We start from the raw sequence: 16,271 nt of genomic DNA on the forward strand, positions 1-16,271 counted from the left end.
GTTCTAGTTTAATGCTATAAATAGGAGGCCTGATCTCTTCAGGATTTTCAGGTTAATGAGGGAAATGGTATTGGCTTTTTGAAATGCATCGCTGCCTCAGTTTGAGCCGTGTTTCTTTGAACAGGGAAGCATGAAAATGGGAAAACCTTCCTAACTGCCATGGCTTTTTGGAACCCATTCTAAAAGGCCTTTTCCAATGCTGCTTTTGAACTCACGTAACTCCTTTTCAGAACAAAAAAAATCTCGCTTCACTGTGTTCAGTTCCAGCCCTATAACCCCTGTGAGTCATTGCTGTATTTATTCTCAACACTCATTTTTTCCACCCACCCTGTGGGGGGGATACTGCAGTGTGTGCCTCTGGCATCAGCCCCATGGCTAGTGGCTGCACATGTCCCTTGTCCAGGGCAGCTCTGCCAGTCCCAGCTCCTCTGCCTGTAGGATTAGACGTGCAGAAACCCAAGTGAAACATGGGCAAGATGACTCAAGCATAATAATTTCTTACATTTGGAAAGCTAGGAGTTTACCAGCAAGAAACTGGGAGCCTGAGAAAAACCCAAATTGAACTCAAGAGCTGGTGAATGATAAAAATATGACATGTGCTTTGGATTACTGTTGTTATTTCACAGGTTTTGAAGCATTGCTGAACCCTGTCATGCTTGCTCTATAAAGCCAAGTCAGATCCTACAAAGGGAAATAGCTAACTTTTCCTTCTAATAAAGATACTAAAAGAGAAAGATGGACCCTTTGCAAGCAACATGAGTCTGGCAGTGCCTCAGACCAGGAACTGGGACCAGGTGACCTCTGGAGAGACTCTTCTCCTTGCTTTTTTTGTCACTCTCTAGGGAAAGTGAAATGGCACCGCACTCTCAGAGGTTGCTGTATAAAAGAACGTGTGGTCTTTCAGGGCTTTTCACACCAAATATGTTCCGTTTACAAGGAAAAGAGATTTTGTTCAGCAGCCAGCCTCCCATATGCAACCTGGAGTCTGAGTACCCAGGTTTTTTCCTTTCTTTCTTGTGCATCCTCAGCATCCGTAAGGATTCTGCCTGCCAAATCTCGGGCTTTTTCTTGACACCTGATCATCCCCTCTGTTTTGAGTGGGGTTAAGTGGCTGGCATTCAGGAGCCTCTCTCACTTTCCATTTGCTGTCTTTGGTCTGCAGGCTAACAGGATTAAAGATCCTAAAAAAATCTTGTTTCAAATAAGCAGATGTGACCCAGAAAACATACAAGAAATAGATCTTTCGAGTAGGAGAATGCCATTTTTACAGCCACTCCTTCAAGCAGAATTGCACTTCGAAGTTAGCATTAACTTCAGTTTCAGAGCTCTGCTTTAGTGAAAAATATGTATTTCCTTCTCTGTTATGAAACAGAGGCAGTTAACTCTGTGTACCTGTCCACCTGGGTTAAGCACTCAATAAACAAATCATTCTGCTTTTTTTTTTCTTTTATCAGTAGCTGTCATCTTTTTGCTTTTTAATTACTTAAAGGAGTTAACTATAGATGTCCATAAGTACTTGGACGTGCTACTTGCCTGTCAAAATGCTTTGTCCCTGGGTATGCCAGCATCTATCATTTCCAAGTTATCTCTGATAGTTATAAAAGATCTTTTCTTAGTTCTCTTGTGATGGTTATTCCCTTCTGGAGTTCCAGTTACATGTGCTTTCAGCATTGCATCTCCCAGCAAAAGCCCAGGATGGACTCTTTCTCTTACAGACTTGGGTATATAAAAGATTTCTTCCAGCAGGAAAGTGGGTGCTTTCCACAAGAAGCTTCTGTCCATCTGGTGAAAAGATGCACCATGGGTTTTTTTTCACGTGTTGATATTTTGTTCTTATGTCTCGCACACAAAAGTGTGAGTTGCAAACACTGGCTCAACATGATGTGGCCCGGTGAAGGGAGGCACCAGTGAGTGCCAGAGGGTGGCACATACAGTGCAAAGGAAAAGAGGAGTGTCATTGCTAGGATCTTATGACATTTTTCATGTGCTATTCAGAACTAAATGTTAAGGCATCTTCATCTTTGCCTCCTGGGCAGACCACCTGCTCCTCTTTGTCTGATCGACAGGGAACTTGCAGAAAAATTCAGGTTAGAGACTTATTCTGTTTGACTTGCCCTCCTGTATCTGCTCTCTTCTCACCCCACATGTCCATACTGTAGCACAGTTGAATTTGTGGCCATGGATTCTCAAATAGTTTGGAGCAGCCAATTCCAAACCAAATTGTGACCTTCTATTGACCCCTCTCCAGCAGAGCTTTTTTTGGAAATCGGGAACACTGCACAATGTTCTTCCACAGCTTTCCTCTGCTTTGGAGATAGACCTTCAAGTTGGCCAGCAAAGACAGATCATCAAAGCTGGCCGTTCCACCAAGCTTGTTGATGTCCTGGATCTCTACAGTGCATTATATGAAGGAAGTCTCATTATCTCCTCTTAACCAAGAAATTATTCCACAACACAGAATCTTTTGAAAGGGTTTCTCTGTACTTGTGTTTGCAGTCAAGGCTGAAATATGTAGCCCTCCATAACCTGACCAGATGGCAGTTTGCAAGCATGTATTTCTTCTATTTTCATTGCTGAATACTCTGCACCTTATGCTCTGAGGAGTTAGGTATAGAATTCGCAGTGAGAGAGATACTGTTAAGTATTGAAAAAAATGGTGGGGGGAAAGCATGGACGTTATGTGCTCATGAGGGCTCTGTAATCTGCCTCTGCAGAGCTGCTGAATTTGCAGGGGGTCTGTGCCCTATAGCTAGAGCAGCTGGTGCGCTTGTATGAATCCACGCAGAGAAATGTGGAACACTTGTCCTTCGCACAGTCATCCAAGTATGCAGGATGCAGAGTAGGTCTGTTCTCTGGTGAGTTGAGAGGTCTTGGAAAAGTAGGGTTTGCAATGGGTTTTTTTCATGCTAGCTTCTCGGAGAGTGCTGATTTATCTCGCAGCCAGCTGACACGTATGTGTGTGTGTCTCTGTGTGTGTGTCTGTGTTGAAAGATCTTTTTGAGCAAATGCTAAAGCTCATGCAATGACAACTAATTTCAATGGCTTGACTAGAACATTACTCATTGACCCAGGGCTCTCTCTACCACTCTCTAGTCCTGGCTTTAGCATCTATTAATTGCTCACTAACCCTTTGCAAACTATTTATAAATGTATCATTAATATAAATGTCAGAAATTGAACGATATGATTACACTAATCATTTTATAAGGTTGTACAACTGCAGAATGATAGTGAAAAATGTTTCCCCTTAAAAGAAGCACCGCTGTAGTGAAAGTGAGTATTTTTGTTACTATTCTGGGTGTCAGTCACAGGAAGAGCACAGATTTGACTGCCTACTTCACTATCAAGCTCTTTGCTTCACATCAAGGCTTTTGTGAAAAGATTTGCTCTTGAGCATTTGCTCAGCCTCGACAGTGAGGTTTCAAGTGTTTATAGTGATGGAAGAGACAGGCATTTGCGTCTTCCATCACTAAATCATTTCAGGCATCCTGTAGGAACTGAGCATTTAGGTGTGGCCAAGGGTCTCGTTCAGCTCTATTCTGAACCCAGGAGACAGCTCAGTAAAAATACTGTGATTTTTCTGCCCTCCTTACATTGCTAGGGTAGCTCTACAGGAGCAGCCACGGTGCAACTGGACGTGTTCCATCCAGTGGTGCCGTACAGTGTGAGCACTGGGAGGTTGTGCAGGGGTACACTGCCAGTCTGTTTGCACTGAGAATTTCCCAGCAGACAGTCCAGGTGAGGGCATTGCACAGCTCACACACACAAACAGGGCTGAAGCAGAAGACACCAGGAAAAGAAGCGGTACAGCTCCAGAGCTTGTGTCTCTCATCAAACGTATCAGGATCCAGTCCTGAAGCTGAGTCGTCTTAAATCAGACAGCCCTCATCTTGTTGATGCAAATGCCCACATTCCCTGCCTGATGGCTGAGGTTATATTTAGCCATCTATATTAAATAGGCATGGCTGGCTTCTAGAAACAGTTTCTCATCTTGGACCTGTAGTTTTATGGTCTGAACAATTGCAGGATTCGTGGAACATTTGTTGGTAATATTAATCATTTTTTAGAGGTCTCACTGCAACTGTTAGTCAGATAATTAGATTAGTTGAACCTGAAAAACTGTGCATGTCAATTCAGGAGAATATTTTTTTTACATTAGTTACTGTATGTTAACATAATATACTCCATTATTTTGCTGTTTTGTTTTGTTTTAAAAGTACTAACTTATTCTTGCAACATATTCTTGCATCAGCAAAATAATGTGTTGTATAAAAGAAATATGTTTCCGTGTGAATATAGTATACTGTTTACTCTAGAAGTCATATTTTATTAATACAGTGTTTTTATTAATATAACACTGTCACTTCTTGAATTTTAATATTAAAACCAAAGGTCCTCTGATTTATGTATTTACCATCTGGCTAAGTTATTTAAGTTGCTTTTCCTTATACATTTATATGTTGTCCACCTCTTGCTATTTCTTTATTTATTCCATATCAGTATCTAACCACATGCACTGCCATTTCTGAAGATTTAACACTCTCTCAATCACTATGTAGTCTATGTCTCATTCAATAGTCATATCATCTTAGCAGCAGATACAGTATGAATGGAAACAATGGACAGCTTTGCGACAGTAGTGAATTCTTGTCTTTGCCTGAAAAAGAGAACACACAGATAGCAGGAAGTTAAATCTTCTGAGAATCATAGAAATAATTAGAAATCAGAGCATAGTTGTGAGGGGTTTTTCACTAGAAAAAACTTTGCTTTGTGATTTTCCTCCCCAGCAAGGGATTTTATTCATAAAGAGTGAAGTCTGTTCCCTAACATTCACCAGCAGTGAGCTGGTGAGCTGAGCTGAGCTCTTGCAGAGATGTGGTTCACATCGTCTGATGCGTTAGGAAACATTTATTCAGGCAGCTCAATTCCACTGCTTTGGGGTTGATATATAAAACTTGCAGTAAGAAATGAAGTGCTAAATATGTCTCAGGGAAGTTACTAGGATTTTAATATGCCTTGAAAGACATAGTGTATAATTTGATAGTTTCACAGGAAACCAGATAATGGTGTTTGTAAAGTAACTCATTTAATCCAGAGAAATGGGAGAGACCTCCAAAGGTGCCATATCCTGATGCAGTCTCAGAGCAGGCAAGTTTGGATGCTGAAGCAGTGCATGTGTGCATCAATAGAAAAGCTTCCAGCAGCTTCAGCAGTGCAGGGTGAAGTTGAAATCCTGAATTTCTAATTCCATTTTCACTTAGTCCAAGTAACAATCTGGTGAAAACGGTGTCAAAGCATCTGGTTTTGTTCCTCACATGGGACTGTAAAACCACCTGTGGATTTTGTACCAGGGGGTCAGACAGTGTTCCTGGGAGAGGGCAGAAATGAGGCATTTTTCTGAAACTGGCCTCTCTTCTGAGAGTCAGGTAATATGTGAGTTGGCTAATTGAGCTCTGTGTTTTGCTGATTCCCAGATCTCCTGATGTTTTCATTTTGCATGTAGAATATGACTGCGATGAGATACTCTAAAACAGGATTAGACTAATTACAAATCTAGAGACCTAGTACAATGAAATGTGTCAGGGTGCATTCCAAACTTTGGTCATGCAGTGCTGTTACATGCACCTTGTTCCAGGAGAGAATCTTTCATTAAATCAATACAGCTGTCCACTTTTTAAAGATCTCTATTTGCATAACAGTTGCACATCTGAAAATACTGATTGAAGACATGCTGCCCAAGTACACATGCTTCATATTAACTTTTTAATATCTTAATCACCTCATGCCCCTCTTCCAGCCATGAAACAGTCACATACTAGTCCTGGATTCATTTACAAAGTGCAGTTTGTGCACTAGTAGTGGGGCTGGACAATCCTTTGGTTTGCACCCAGGAATTCAAGGGAGGATCAGGGCACAGTCTTTACAGAGTTAGAACCTTGTAGTTCACTGTCTCATCGCTCCAGATTAGCCCATCTTTATTTGTGGAGGGTCTAAGACAGAGAGGTTTTGCAGCAAAATTGCAACTCCATTGAGCTTGGTGGCAAGAAAATCTCTTATGGCTGGAATTCCAGACTCTCTATTATTTCAAATTCCAGTCTCATAGCAGATCTCGTAGTTTAGTACTTCCATTGAGCCTGTGTGTGTAAGAACTAAGACTCTTCCTTAAAAGAGATTTTTTGGAAGAAAAGCTGCTCTCTGCACTCTGAAAAGGTATCAGGACTTGAAGGTGCAGTTATTTTCACAGGTGTTTAAATTCTCTGTCAGTTTTTGCCTTTGCAATTCTTCTTTTCATTCCAGTTTGCTTTTTTTTTTTTTTTTTAAGGGATTTGAATTTTATAGCAGATTGAAAACACAGTACATTTAAGCTTTCATACTCATGCTTCTTTCTGAAATGTTTTGCTTTAGTTTTTTAACTGTCCTCATGCTGTGAACTTTGCAGATTTGTTTCTGAGTGTCATGTGCTTCTGCTACATCGGCATTGTCACTGTTATGGTATTTTTTCTTTCTGTCTGTTTCTTCCACAGGAGTTTAACAAGTAATCTGCCCAATGTGAATCTACCAAATGTGAATCTCCCTAAAGTACCAAATCTACCAGTTAACATCCCACTAGGCATCCCACAAATGCCTAGCTTTTCTGCACCGTCATGGATGGCTGCTATTTATGATTCTGAGTGTGTATTCAGTTCAAATTAGATCTCATTTAAATTTAAAGTAATCTTGGCATGGATATGTATTGTTTGTTTCTGTGCATTACATAAAACTTTAAAGAGTGATACAGTTAATTAGATGTTTTCTGAATGAGACACTAGTGAATTTCTGGCATGTGTATTTTGAGGGTTTTTTTGTATAAACCTTGAAAATTTGTCTCAACTCCCACTGAGAGTTTGAGCAAGTATCTTGCTTTACAAAATAGCTGTCAACAATGGGGTATGGTCTGAATAACATACAAACCACAGAACTCACAATGTGACATTATGTCTCAGCAAAGAGTTTTGTCCAAAAGAGAAGATTAATCAATTTCAATGCCAGTCAACCAATTTCTGTGGACCAGATGTAGATCTAAAAATGAATTTTATTTAATGCAAGCTCTTCAATTCCTAGATAATTTTTGTCTTGACTTTGGTGAAGCACTCTAAGAAAGAGGAGCACCCCGTAACAGTTTTTATTCACATTGGGGATGCCCCAGAGAGCAATTAAGGCTCCATAGCCTTCATTACTGCCCAAATAATGCCATGACCAACTAAAGAAAGAGATTTTCAATGTGAGTTTTAGATTATGGCTTGGGAAATAGTGTCAAAGCAGTCACTGTAGGAGCCTTGAGCTCTGTGCTCCCAGCTTCCTGCCTGAGTGTCCCAAGGTGCTTGTGTGAAGCTCGGGGGGAACATACCACAAATCCTCAGCACGGATAAGGCACGTTCTCTTGTAGGGGATTTCTCACTGAGCAGTGTGGAGGGTGGGACCCAGTGGCTCAACCCAAATCTCATCATTTGAGGTAGCTCATCTCCCAAGATGTCCTATCATGGGAACTGTTATTTGTCCATTCTCCTTCTAAAGTCCTAGAGAGTTATTTAGGGTTGGCATAGACTGGTGTCAGACAGCACTGTGGTGCTTTTCCTCTTCCTCTCACTTAATAGATAAAACTGAAGAACTCACCCAAGAATCTCCTGTCCACTTTTACTGAAACACCCTCAATTACATCTACACCTGGAGTCCACCAGAACGCCTCTGCCATTAGTCTGGCACAGGCAGGATTGCAGAGCACTGGTAATGAACGAAAGTAAAGAAAACACTGATGTGAGATCTTTTTAAATAGATTTAAAACCTTTTAAAATGTTAGCATGGTTGTTTATGTTTCAAAGCCATACAACTCATATTCATGCTAAGATAGTTATTTTAAAGGCTAGCTTAGGCAGTTGTCTGTAAAGAGTACTTAAAAGTTTTAATCTTGCTCTGTGCATGCTTTGTGGTATTGCCCTTGAAAAGATAAGAATCATGTAATGACAGAAAATTGGATAATCCCTCTGAAAATGCTTGAGCATCAATGGTATATTGCAAGCTGCTGGCATGATTAGAGTAATTGTGGTGCTCACAAGCAAAATCCCAACAGTGCATTTTGGAAATGAATGTACTATATTGTTTTCTTGGATGGAGCCCTAATGAAAAGTGAGAAAAAGACTGAGAATAATTCTTCAAAAATTTTGAAACCAAATGGATGTCATAATATTGCTGTAGTAAATACCAATTATTGTATTTGTCCACATTAAATCACTTAAAATGTAAATCTATGCAGTTCCAAAACTGGGCTTAGACTGTTAAAGCTTGCTTACACCCAAGCACAGGTTTGAACAAAAAACTCTTGGTAGATGAATATGTAAGGCTGTTGTCCAAATTGGTCCCCTGGCAAAAGCAAATGCCTGATTCTTTATCTTTTCATCTCCCTGGTTCCCTTTTACTCACCCTTCCCCTCCATCAAGGACATGTTACCTGTTGCTTAGTGTCAGATACGTTTCTCCTACAACCAAGACTATTCATTCTTTATCTTGTTGACTCTGCTAGCCCAGGCTCCCTCAGGACCCCTCTGGCATGTTGGGACTACAGTTCTCACCTGAGAGTAGCCCTGTTTGCATTAGTTCCCAGCTCCTCTAGCATTAACTCAATGCAGCTGGCATCTGTCACAATAGAAACACCCTCCCTCATCTGTTTCTATAGATGATGTCAGCACAAGTGGTAATGCATGGTGTGTTAAATATCTTATAAATTACTGTGTTAGCATTAGTGGTATGCGAGGAGGGGGTTGAAACTCTTGAAGCTCCCTTGGTAATTGTTCTGGAAAAAAAAAAAGTGAGGGAGAAGAAGAGAGGGAGAGAAAAGGGTTATAGATGCATAAATTTCTGTGCACAAACAGAGTGCAATCCAGTCCTGTATTTTTATTCTGTAAGTGGAGGTTTGAGATATAATTATACTGTGAAAAGAGCTGGTGTAGCTACACACTGCAGGACTAAAGACTTCCATCTGGGCAGGGGTGTGGGTACAAGAATATATGCTTGGGAAAGAAATTGAGAATTTTGTGGCAGACCAAAGTTGTTGCAAAATAAATTTTTAAAAATGTAAATTTGTTGTCCTGTAATTGCCTTTGCAAAGAAAGAGGTGCAGCAGTAAATCCTGCCAAAACTCCTGGATATGAGATGTACCCTTAGCTCAATTGACTTACCCCAATTTCTTTTCAGCTGTTCAAGAGATAAAGTGTGTCCTCGCTCACCACTTGTTAGCACTGTCCCTTACCTGGAAACGGGGCCACACTGGGGGGACAAGGCAAACTCAAGATATAATTAGAGGGGGGAGAATTGCATGAAACCCTAAATCTTAATAACTGCATACAGCCTAGTATGGCAGTTATTATTGATCAAGGATTTTCTCCCACAATTTCTGGCCTTAATTCTTAATAATCACATACTTTAATGTGGTTATTAACTAAGGCTGATTTTTACCATACACACGTTCTTCCCGTTAATGTGTGTAACTCATGATGTTGTCCTACTCATCTGGTCTGGAAAGTTTTGTGGGTGATGACAGCAAGGTAGATTAGGCAACTGTATGGTAAAACTCAAAATCCTGATGGTGGAGATGGCCAGCGTTGTCCTGTGTATGAAACTGCTGTCTGCCTTACACTTGTTGCAGGAATGGTCTCCACATCAGGTTGCCAAGACCCCGATGCCACTTCTGACTTTTGTTCTCATTTTGCCCTGCCAGCAATGGATCAGGCACCTCAGAAGACATGTTCTGGAAACTTGATGCCCTACAGACCTTCATTCGGGATTTGCACTGGCCTGAGGAGGAGTTTGGGAAACACTTGGAGCAGCGCTTGAAGCTTATGGCGAGTGACATGATCGAGTCCTGTGTGAAAAGGTGGGTGCCCGTGAGGGAGCCTGGCATGTTTCTCACAAGGGCTCACAGGATGCAAAGCTATTCCACCTTAAAACTGGAATTCACCCCATTGCTCTGAATTGTGGACTCTCCCAAGCAGGCACTTGTCTGTTGAGACTGAGTGGTTATTCACAATAAGGCAATAAATCTCCCATTCTTCTGGGCTTTCTAGGTAATTACTTATTTTCAGTGCTGCACGTGAGGTCAGATCTTTGTAAATGCAGGTTGGTGTGATGATGCTGACTGCTGAAGGCATAGCCATAAGAAAGATCCAAGCACCCACCTAAAAAGCACAGATACATGAAAAAAAGGAAGAAAAAATTATTTTAAAAGTGGGATAGTGTGTTGCTTGGCACACAGGTTTCACGTCTGCCGTTGATTGGGAAAAGCTGTTGTATCATCAGCCACATTATAGCATAGTTACCTGCAGATCTTCCAAAACAGAGATATCTTTAAGCAACTTTTAGACATACTGGCAGCTGTCATTTTGAAAGCAAAATATTGAAGTTAAATTTCCAACTTTTCCACTGCAATTTAAGTCCATTTGCATCAGAGATAACGAGGCAAGAAGAAAAAATGAACTTGGTATTTCTTTGTGCAAAAATTCATAGACAAAGAGGTGAACCAGAGAAAAAATGGATGCCAATTATAGCCAATACATGCTAATATTAACTGCAGTGTGTGATGTGGCTGTCCTGTACCACAATTTCCTGGCCACTCTGCAAGTGTGAGTGTGGCATTTATTTTCAGTGCAATCCTCACTAGCCTGTATGTTCAGTGTCAGCACAGAGGAAGGCACATTCAATCCCTGAGGTGCAGGCAGGAAGGCAGATAGCTTGAGGCTTGTTCTCTCACCATTCTGGAATAAACCCTAGTGCATTTTAAGTGCAATGGGATGTGTTGCATTTAATGTCTTTGAGAGTGAGCAATTTATTGCAGCAGCCCATCTTTGGTCCCGTGTCTGGCACAAACACTGAGCTTTAGTTGTCTTTCAGTTGTCAGACTGTGTTTTAGGAGAAAACCCAGTGATGGAGCTCTGCTCTCTTCTCTGCCCTAGCACCACCAGCAAAACTTATTTTCTCTTTTTTCTTTTTTTCACTTGGAATTAAGGCCCCTTTGCTGTCCCTACAGCACAGTTATAGCTGCAATGATCTGTAAAAATCAGAACAAGTTAGCTCAGCCGAGATAACTGGGAAAAATAAGCAAATTTCCAGGTACATGTAAAGAAGAGTTTGTGTGCCTGGAAGCCAGGTGGTTTTTCTTCCTAATTTGCCTCAACCTTTCTACAAATGTGTTGCCCCTCTGTAAAAACCTGTCCCAGCTTGTATTGGTACAACTATATATAATGGTTGTGAGCATAAGTAAGTAGGAACATGCTCCTTTCCATGAGGAGATGGAAAATCCCAGTCTCCTTGGGTCCTTTCAGTAATTATCAACATTCTAGTCCCCGAGTCCAGGCTAAATCTGGCACTGGTAATTAAATCAGTTCAAATGCCATTGCTGATGTAAACCAATATGCTGCCTTCCCTATTTATATCACCTGCAAACAGGGCCTGGCTAAGGTTTCTTTAGCAATTTCAGTTTGACACAACATTTTTCTTCGCGTCTGTCTCTGAACTGTTGAATCCATGGAGGAGCCACCCTGCCTTCCACACTGGGTTGTATTTTGGGGCTGTCAGGAAAGCAGCCCTTGCAGGGAAGGCCTGTTCACTAATAAATCCAGGCAGAAGGACCTACATTCCAGCTCAGATCTGATCCCCAGAACGGGAGCTTCACATTCGTAATTGAGTTTTCATTTGCATAACCCTTGAGGGATCATTTAAGTTCAGAATTATTCCTGAGCTGCAGCTGATATTATTTGTTATTTCTAAATTGAAGCTCCTATGTTAATGTATTGGCAGATTCTGTGTGATGTGATAATTGTTCTGTGTTAGGTTAGGTTAGTGAAGTACCTCTGGAATATGAAGAGGGGCTCTGAAAAAAGGCAAGGCAATGCCCACCACACTGGAAAACATTCCTGTGTAGACTCACAAATGCCTTGGTATTTAAAATATGACACAGGATCAAATTTTGTAAGTTTAGGCCTAACAAAGGTTTTGGTGTATCAAGGTTTGTTACTGCCAGGGATGTCAGATTTGATCTCAGTGAAACCTCAGGAGAACAGGGAGGTATGTGATGCAGGTGTGTTCATATGTACATGCCTGTGTCTGCTTTGCAGATTTAATCTGGTGAATGTGTGTGGTGCAGGGAAACCACTTCTGTGAACTTACAAGACAATTAAGAACTTCTAGTGAGCAAATACTGTCATATCACTATAAATGCAATGATCTGGCAGTGTCCTTTCAGTCAAGCAATGAAGGAGTTTCTGTTATTTGTTGTTGCTGTCAGGGAGCAATAGGAGCTTCCTTTAGTGCAGCAGGGTGTGGTTATCAATCAGCTAATGCAACCAAATTAAAGGTGTGCATTGACACTGCTGTTTGTAACATCATCACACTGTTTATCAAGCATAAGAGAGTCACAGTTTCCCTGAAACTGTTCAACACTTTATAAAGAGCGTGTATTCTGGAAAGGGGGTTTCTTTTTAAGCAGGAAAATCATTTTTAGAAAAAACACATTTGTAACAATTGCACTATGGCACTCCCAGCAGCATTCAGCTTTCTGGCTCTCAAACTCCTCTCAGTATTGTTTCAAATTATTATTATTGTCTTGTTATGTTTAAAAGCAACTGAAACTTCTACTTTCCTTCACAGAACAAGGATTGCATTTGAAGTAAAACTGCAGAAAACCAGCCGATCAACAGATTTCCGAGTCCCTCAATCAATATGCACCATGTTTAATGTCATGGTGGATGCCAAAGCTCAGTCTACAAAGCTTTGCAGTATGGAAATGGGCCAAGAGGTAAAAATGCAGGTTCTTCCTTTCACAGCTTTTAAAGGCAATGTCATGAAATTTCCTGTCTCCTGTTGTGCTCGTTTCAGAGACGTTGTATCGTTTGTGGATTTAGCCTTCCATAGAGAGTGTGCAGATGAATGTACAGGGGGTTGCTCTCAAATCTAATGAATAGAAACATTCGGAATCCCTGTCACTTAGGAGTGGCTTTTTGCAAGGACTGTGGTATGCATACGGTATCTCTCAAGCTTGGTTGTTGCATGATGACCATATAAATTGAGTCATTAACTGCACCTTGGAGCCAGGTGTCAGCAACACACTTTCTGTGTATGGCTATTTTCTGTAGACAAACATAAGGAAAACAGAACTGCCAAGTTGTTGCTGTGATGCATGTAAGGGAAAAAAAACCCCAAAACTACAAAAACAAAGAACTTCCAAAAGTAGATTGAAATTCAGGCTGCTTTGCCTTCCTTGAGTACTGGCTGTAATCAGCACACTTGATCATTCTGGATTTCCAGGTTCATAATGACTCAAGTTTCCAAATAACAAACCTGTTTTAATAATTGCTGACTTTTATTTTCTTCTGAAGCCATAGTTGCAGGTTGAAGTTTCTGTGAATTGACCTATGAATTAGAAAGACATGGCAAATTGGAATGAATTAAATGCATCAGAATGCTCATTTTGCTCCAGTGACTTCAAGCCAGATTGAATATTCATATACCAGTCTAGAATAAATTCACAAATACTGTTTGGCTCACCTAGTCTGCTGCTTGTCAGCATTTCCTAGATCAGCCTTTTCACTACAGCTTTCCATGGTCAGATTTTGCAGTGAATCATTGCTAGTTGTTCCTATGTTTTTTCAGTTCTTCACTTCAATTTGTTCCTCTGAAAGATCTTGCTCCAAAGGCCACTGGATGTAGCAGGGCTCTCTGCCCTGATGTCAGTGGTGTTTGGATCAGTTTCAGCTGTTCTTTTTATTTTTCTTACACATATTTCAGTTCTGACATTTTATTTGTGACATGCACCTTGTAAGAGATTTCATACTGCCCATCATCAGGTCTTCCCTCGTCCTCCAGGTCAGCTGGAGCAGATCTTGAGTGGGCTTTTGTTGTCCAGGTCTGGACATGAACTTCTCTACCATTTTCTGTTCCATATTCATACTCATGTGTCTCCCCAAATCCCTCAGCCTGCAGCTGCTGCAGCATCTACCCCATCAGCTGCAAAGGTTCATGTTTGTGATATTCCCCACTGCAAACCAGGATCAAACCCTTATACTGGCACAATCCTTGGGGACAGCGAGATTTTGGAGATCATGAAGACAGGGGAGGCTCATTGCATTCATTAAACTGCCAGGTTAAGTATTCAGATGGCCCAAGACTGATCACATCAGTACTGTGCCCAGGCATTGTGTGACCAGGCACTCACTGCATCTTTCCATGCTGACTTGTGATGCTCTCTGGTTGCCACAGTTTCCTCCAAATTCTGAGCATCAGTCCCGCTGCAGGTTCAGCCTGACTCAGACTGCAGAAGACAGGCGAGGAGGTGGCTGTGTGGTTGCTCCTGGGCTGCAGCTGGGATCAGCTGCAAATCTGCCTGGGCCACTTCCAGGAGGTGTTTAGTGCAGCATCTCCAGGACAGCTGTGGCAAGCAGCAGTTGCTGGGACATGAGGTTTTTAACAGATAGCTAAACTAATGGAACCTGTAAAGCAGACATAAATTATTGGTTCATAGTTTATCATTTAGGGCTGCAGTATTTTATACACCCTTCCTTTTTCTTTTTTTTTCTTTTCCTTTTAAGTAATGTTACTACCTCCCCCTCCATTCACTTGTGCCACTCTGTGTTTTGACTATCTCCATCTCCTCCTCTTGAAGCTGTCTGAACCTATGTGCCAAGGTGGTCAGGCTGAGGGGGGTAAAAGCTCCCATGTAGATCTGTTAGTAAAACCTGGGAGGGGAGGGGAAGATGCCACCCTGCCTCTTCCAGTCCCACTGGAAGTGATGAGACAGTTGGATATGCAGGAGAAGCATGGGAACCTGGGTTTCCAGGCTGTGTCCTGCTCAGTAATGTGGGGAGCTGGGTCTGTGCCTCATTGAGTCCATCTGTCCCTGGTGTGCAGCAGCCATGCAGGTCAGCAAGGGGAGGAATGGACAGACAGGGAGGGACAGAAAGTCACTGATGGGACCATTCATCAGTGCCCCAGCTGGCACATGGTCCTCCAGCCCATGTCCCTGTGCAGACAGTTCAACGGCAGCAAAAAGGGCTCACACTGCCCACCACAGAGCTCAGGCAAGGCCTTTGGCCCAGACCTAACCAGAGATGACATTTTTGTTAGAAACAAACCCTCGTTTTTCTGACAGTTCAATCTGTATTTGGACAGAGACTCTCTCGGCACCTTCCTTGCCCAGACCTGACCTTGCTCTGTGAGTTCCCTCCCACCCCAAAGGCCTTCCCTTCCACACTACCTTCAGCCACACTCACTTTAGCAGATACTTGAATGCGTTTTGCGAGCATTACCCTGTGAAACAAACACCCATCATTTCATTCCATTTCCTTGTCTCTAAAGGCAGCTGTTAAAACATTTGGTAAACATACTTTACCATCTTAAATATTTATTTTTCCTCTGAATTTTTAATACATCTAAGGGGATAAATGTATGTATTAAATGTTTCTCAGTTGGTCTAGTATGTTTCTATTTAATATCTAAGGTCAGATGGTCCTTAGAGAAATACAACATACACACAATCTGTTACATGACAAGGCAAGATACTCATCACATAAAGTCAAGTTGAATCATTGTAGTGCACTGATTATGGATTGTAATAATTGAGCTAATAGAAAGCTATGATGAACTTGATCTAGAGTGGGGGCTATGCTGGGTAAAGCAAACCAGCTCTGTGATCTTTAACCTTGAGTGTTTCCATGAGGAATGTAGAAGGAGCTGTTGGAATTGCTGGTTTTGCGAGCCAGGCATCTGTAGCAGCACCAGGCGCTCGCTTTCCAAACCGCCGCCGTCTCTGACCTGTCCTGGCCGAGGCTCCCCCTTCCCAAGGTGGAGCTGGGGCTGTGGCACTGGTGGCACAGGGTGCACATGGCTGTGGCTGCCTGGGGCAGGCCCTGTCCTGCATGGTCACTGCCAGGGCACCGGGGCTCGCTCTGCCCTGGGGATTGCGGCTGCGATGGGAATGAGCGCTCAGGGTACTGCTACACCACCTTGGTGCATGCACAGGCTCCTGTCCTGCTCTCAGAACTGTGGGTTTATTCCATTGGGGCTCTTCTTTGCTTTTGAAACAAGCTTGTTATTGAACATGCATCAGTCAGTGCATTTCACAGTGAATTGCTTTGCACATAGCTAGTCATGATCGAATTCAAACTCATGACTTACATGATGAAAGCAGTTAGCTGAATACTTGTTTGCAAAGTTTTACACACACAGAAAATGCAGTTGCAGAAGGAAAAC

The 16,271-nt window shown here is 41.9% G+C and overlaps 1 protein-coding gene across 2 annotated transcripts in view; it reads left to right on the forward strand.

Annotated features, from left to right (window-relative positions):
• CADPS (calcium dependent secretion activator) overlaps window positions 1-16,271 on the forward strand; it is a 204,904-nt gene that overhangs the window by 155,596 nt on the left and 33,037 nt on the right. Inside the window, exons 20-22 of one of the 2 annotated variants that reach the window (XM_050979535.1) lie at window positions 6,525-6,671; window positions 9,751-9,906; window positions 12,675-12,822. In XM_050979535.1, coding sequence (XP_050835492.1) covers window positions 6,525-6,671; window positions 9,751-9,906; window positions 12,675-12,822 — 451 coding nt within the window. The remainder of the gene's footprint in view (window positions 1-6,524; window positions 6,672-9,750; window positions 9,907-12,674; window positions 12,823-16,271) is intronic. The other variant, XM_050979536.1, reaches the window with a different exon arrangement.

Source organism: Serinus canaria, chromosome 12 (assembly GCF_022539315.1).
Source record: "Serinus canaria isolate serCan28SL12 chromosome 12, serCan2020, whole genome shotgun sequence".
NCBI lineage: Eukaryota > Metazoa > Chordata > Aves > Passeriformes > Fringillidae > Serinus > Serinus canaria.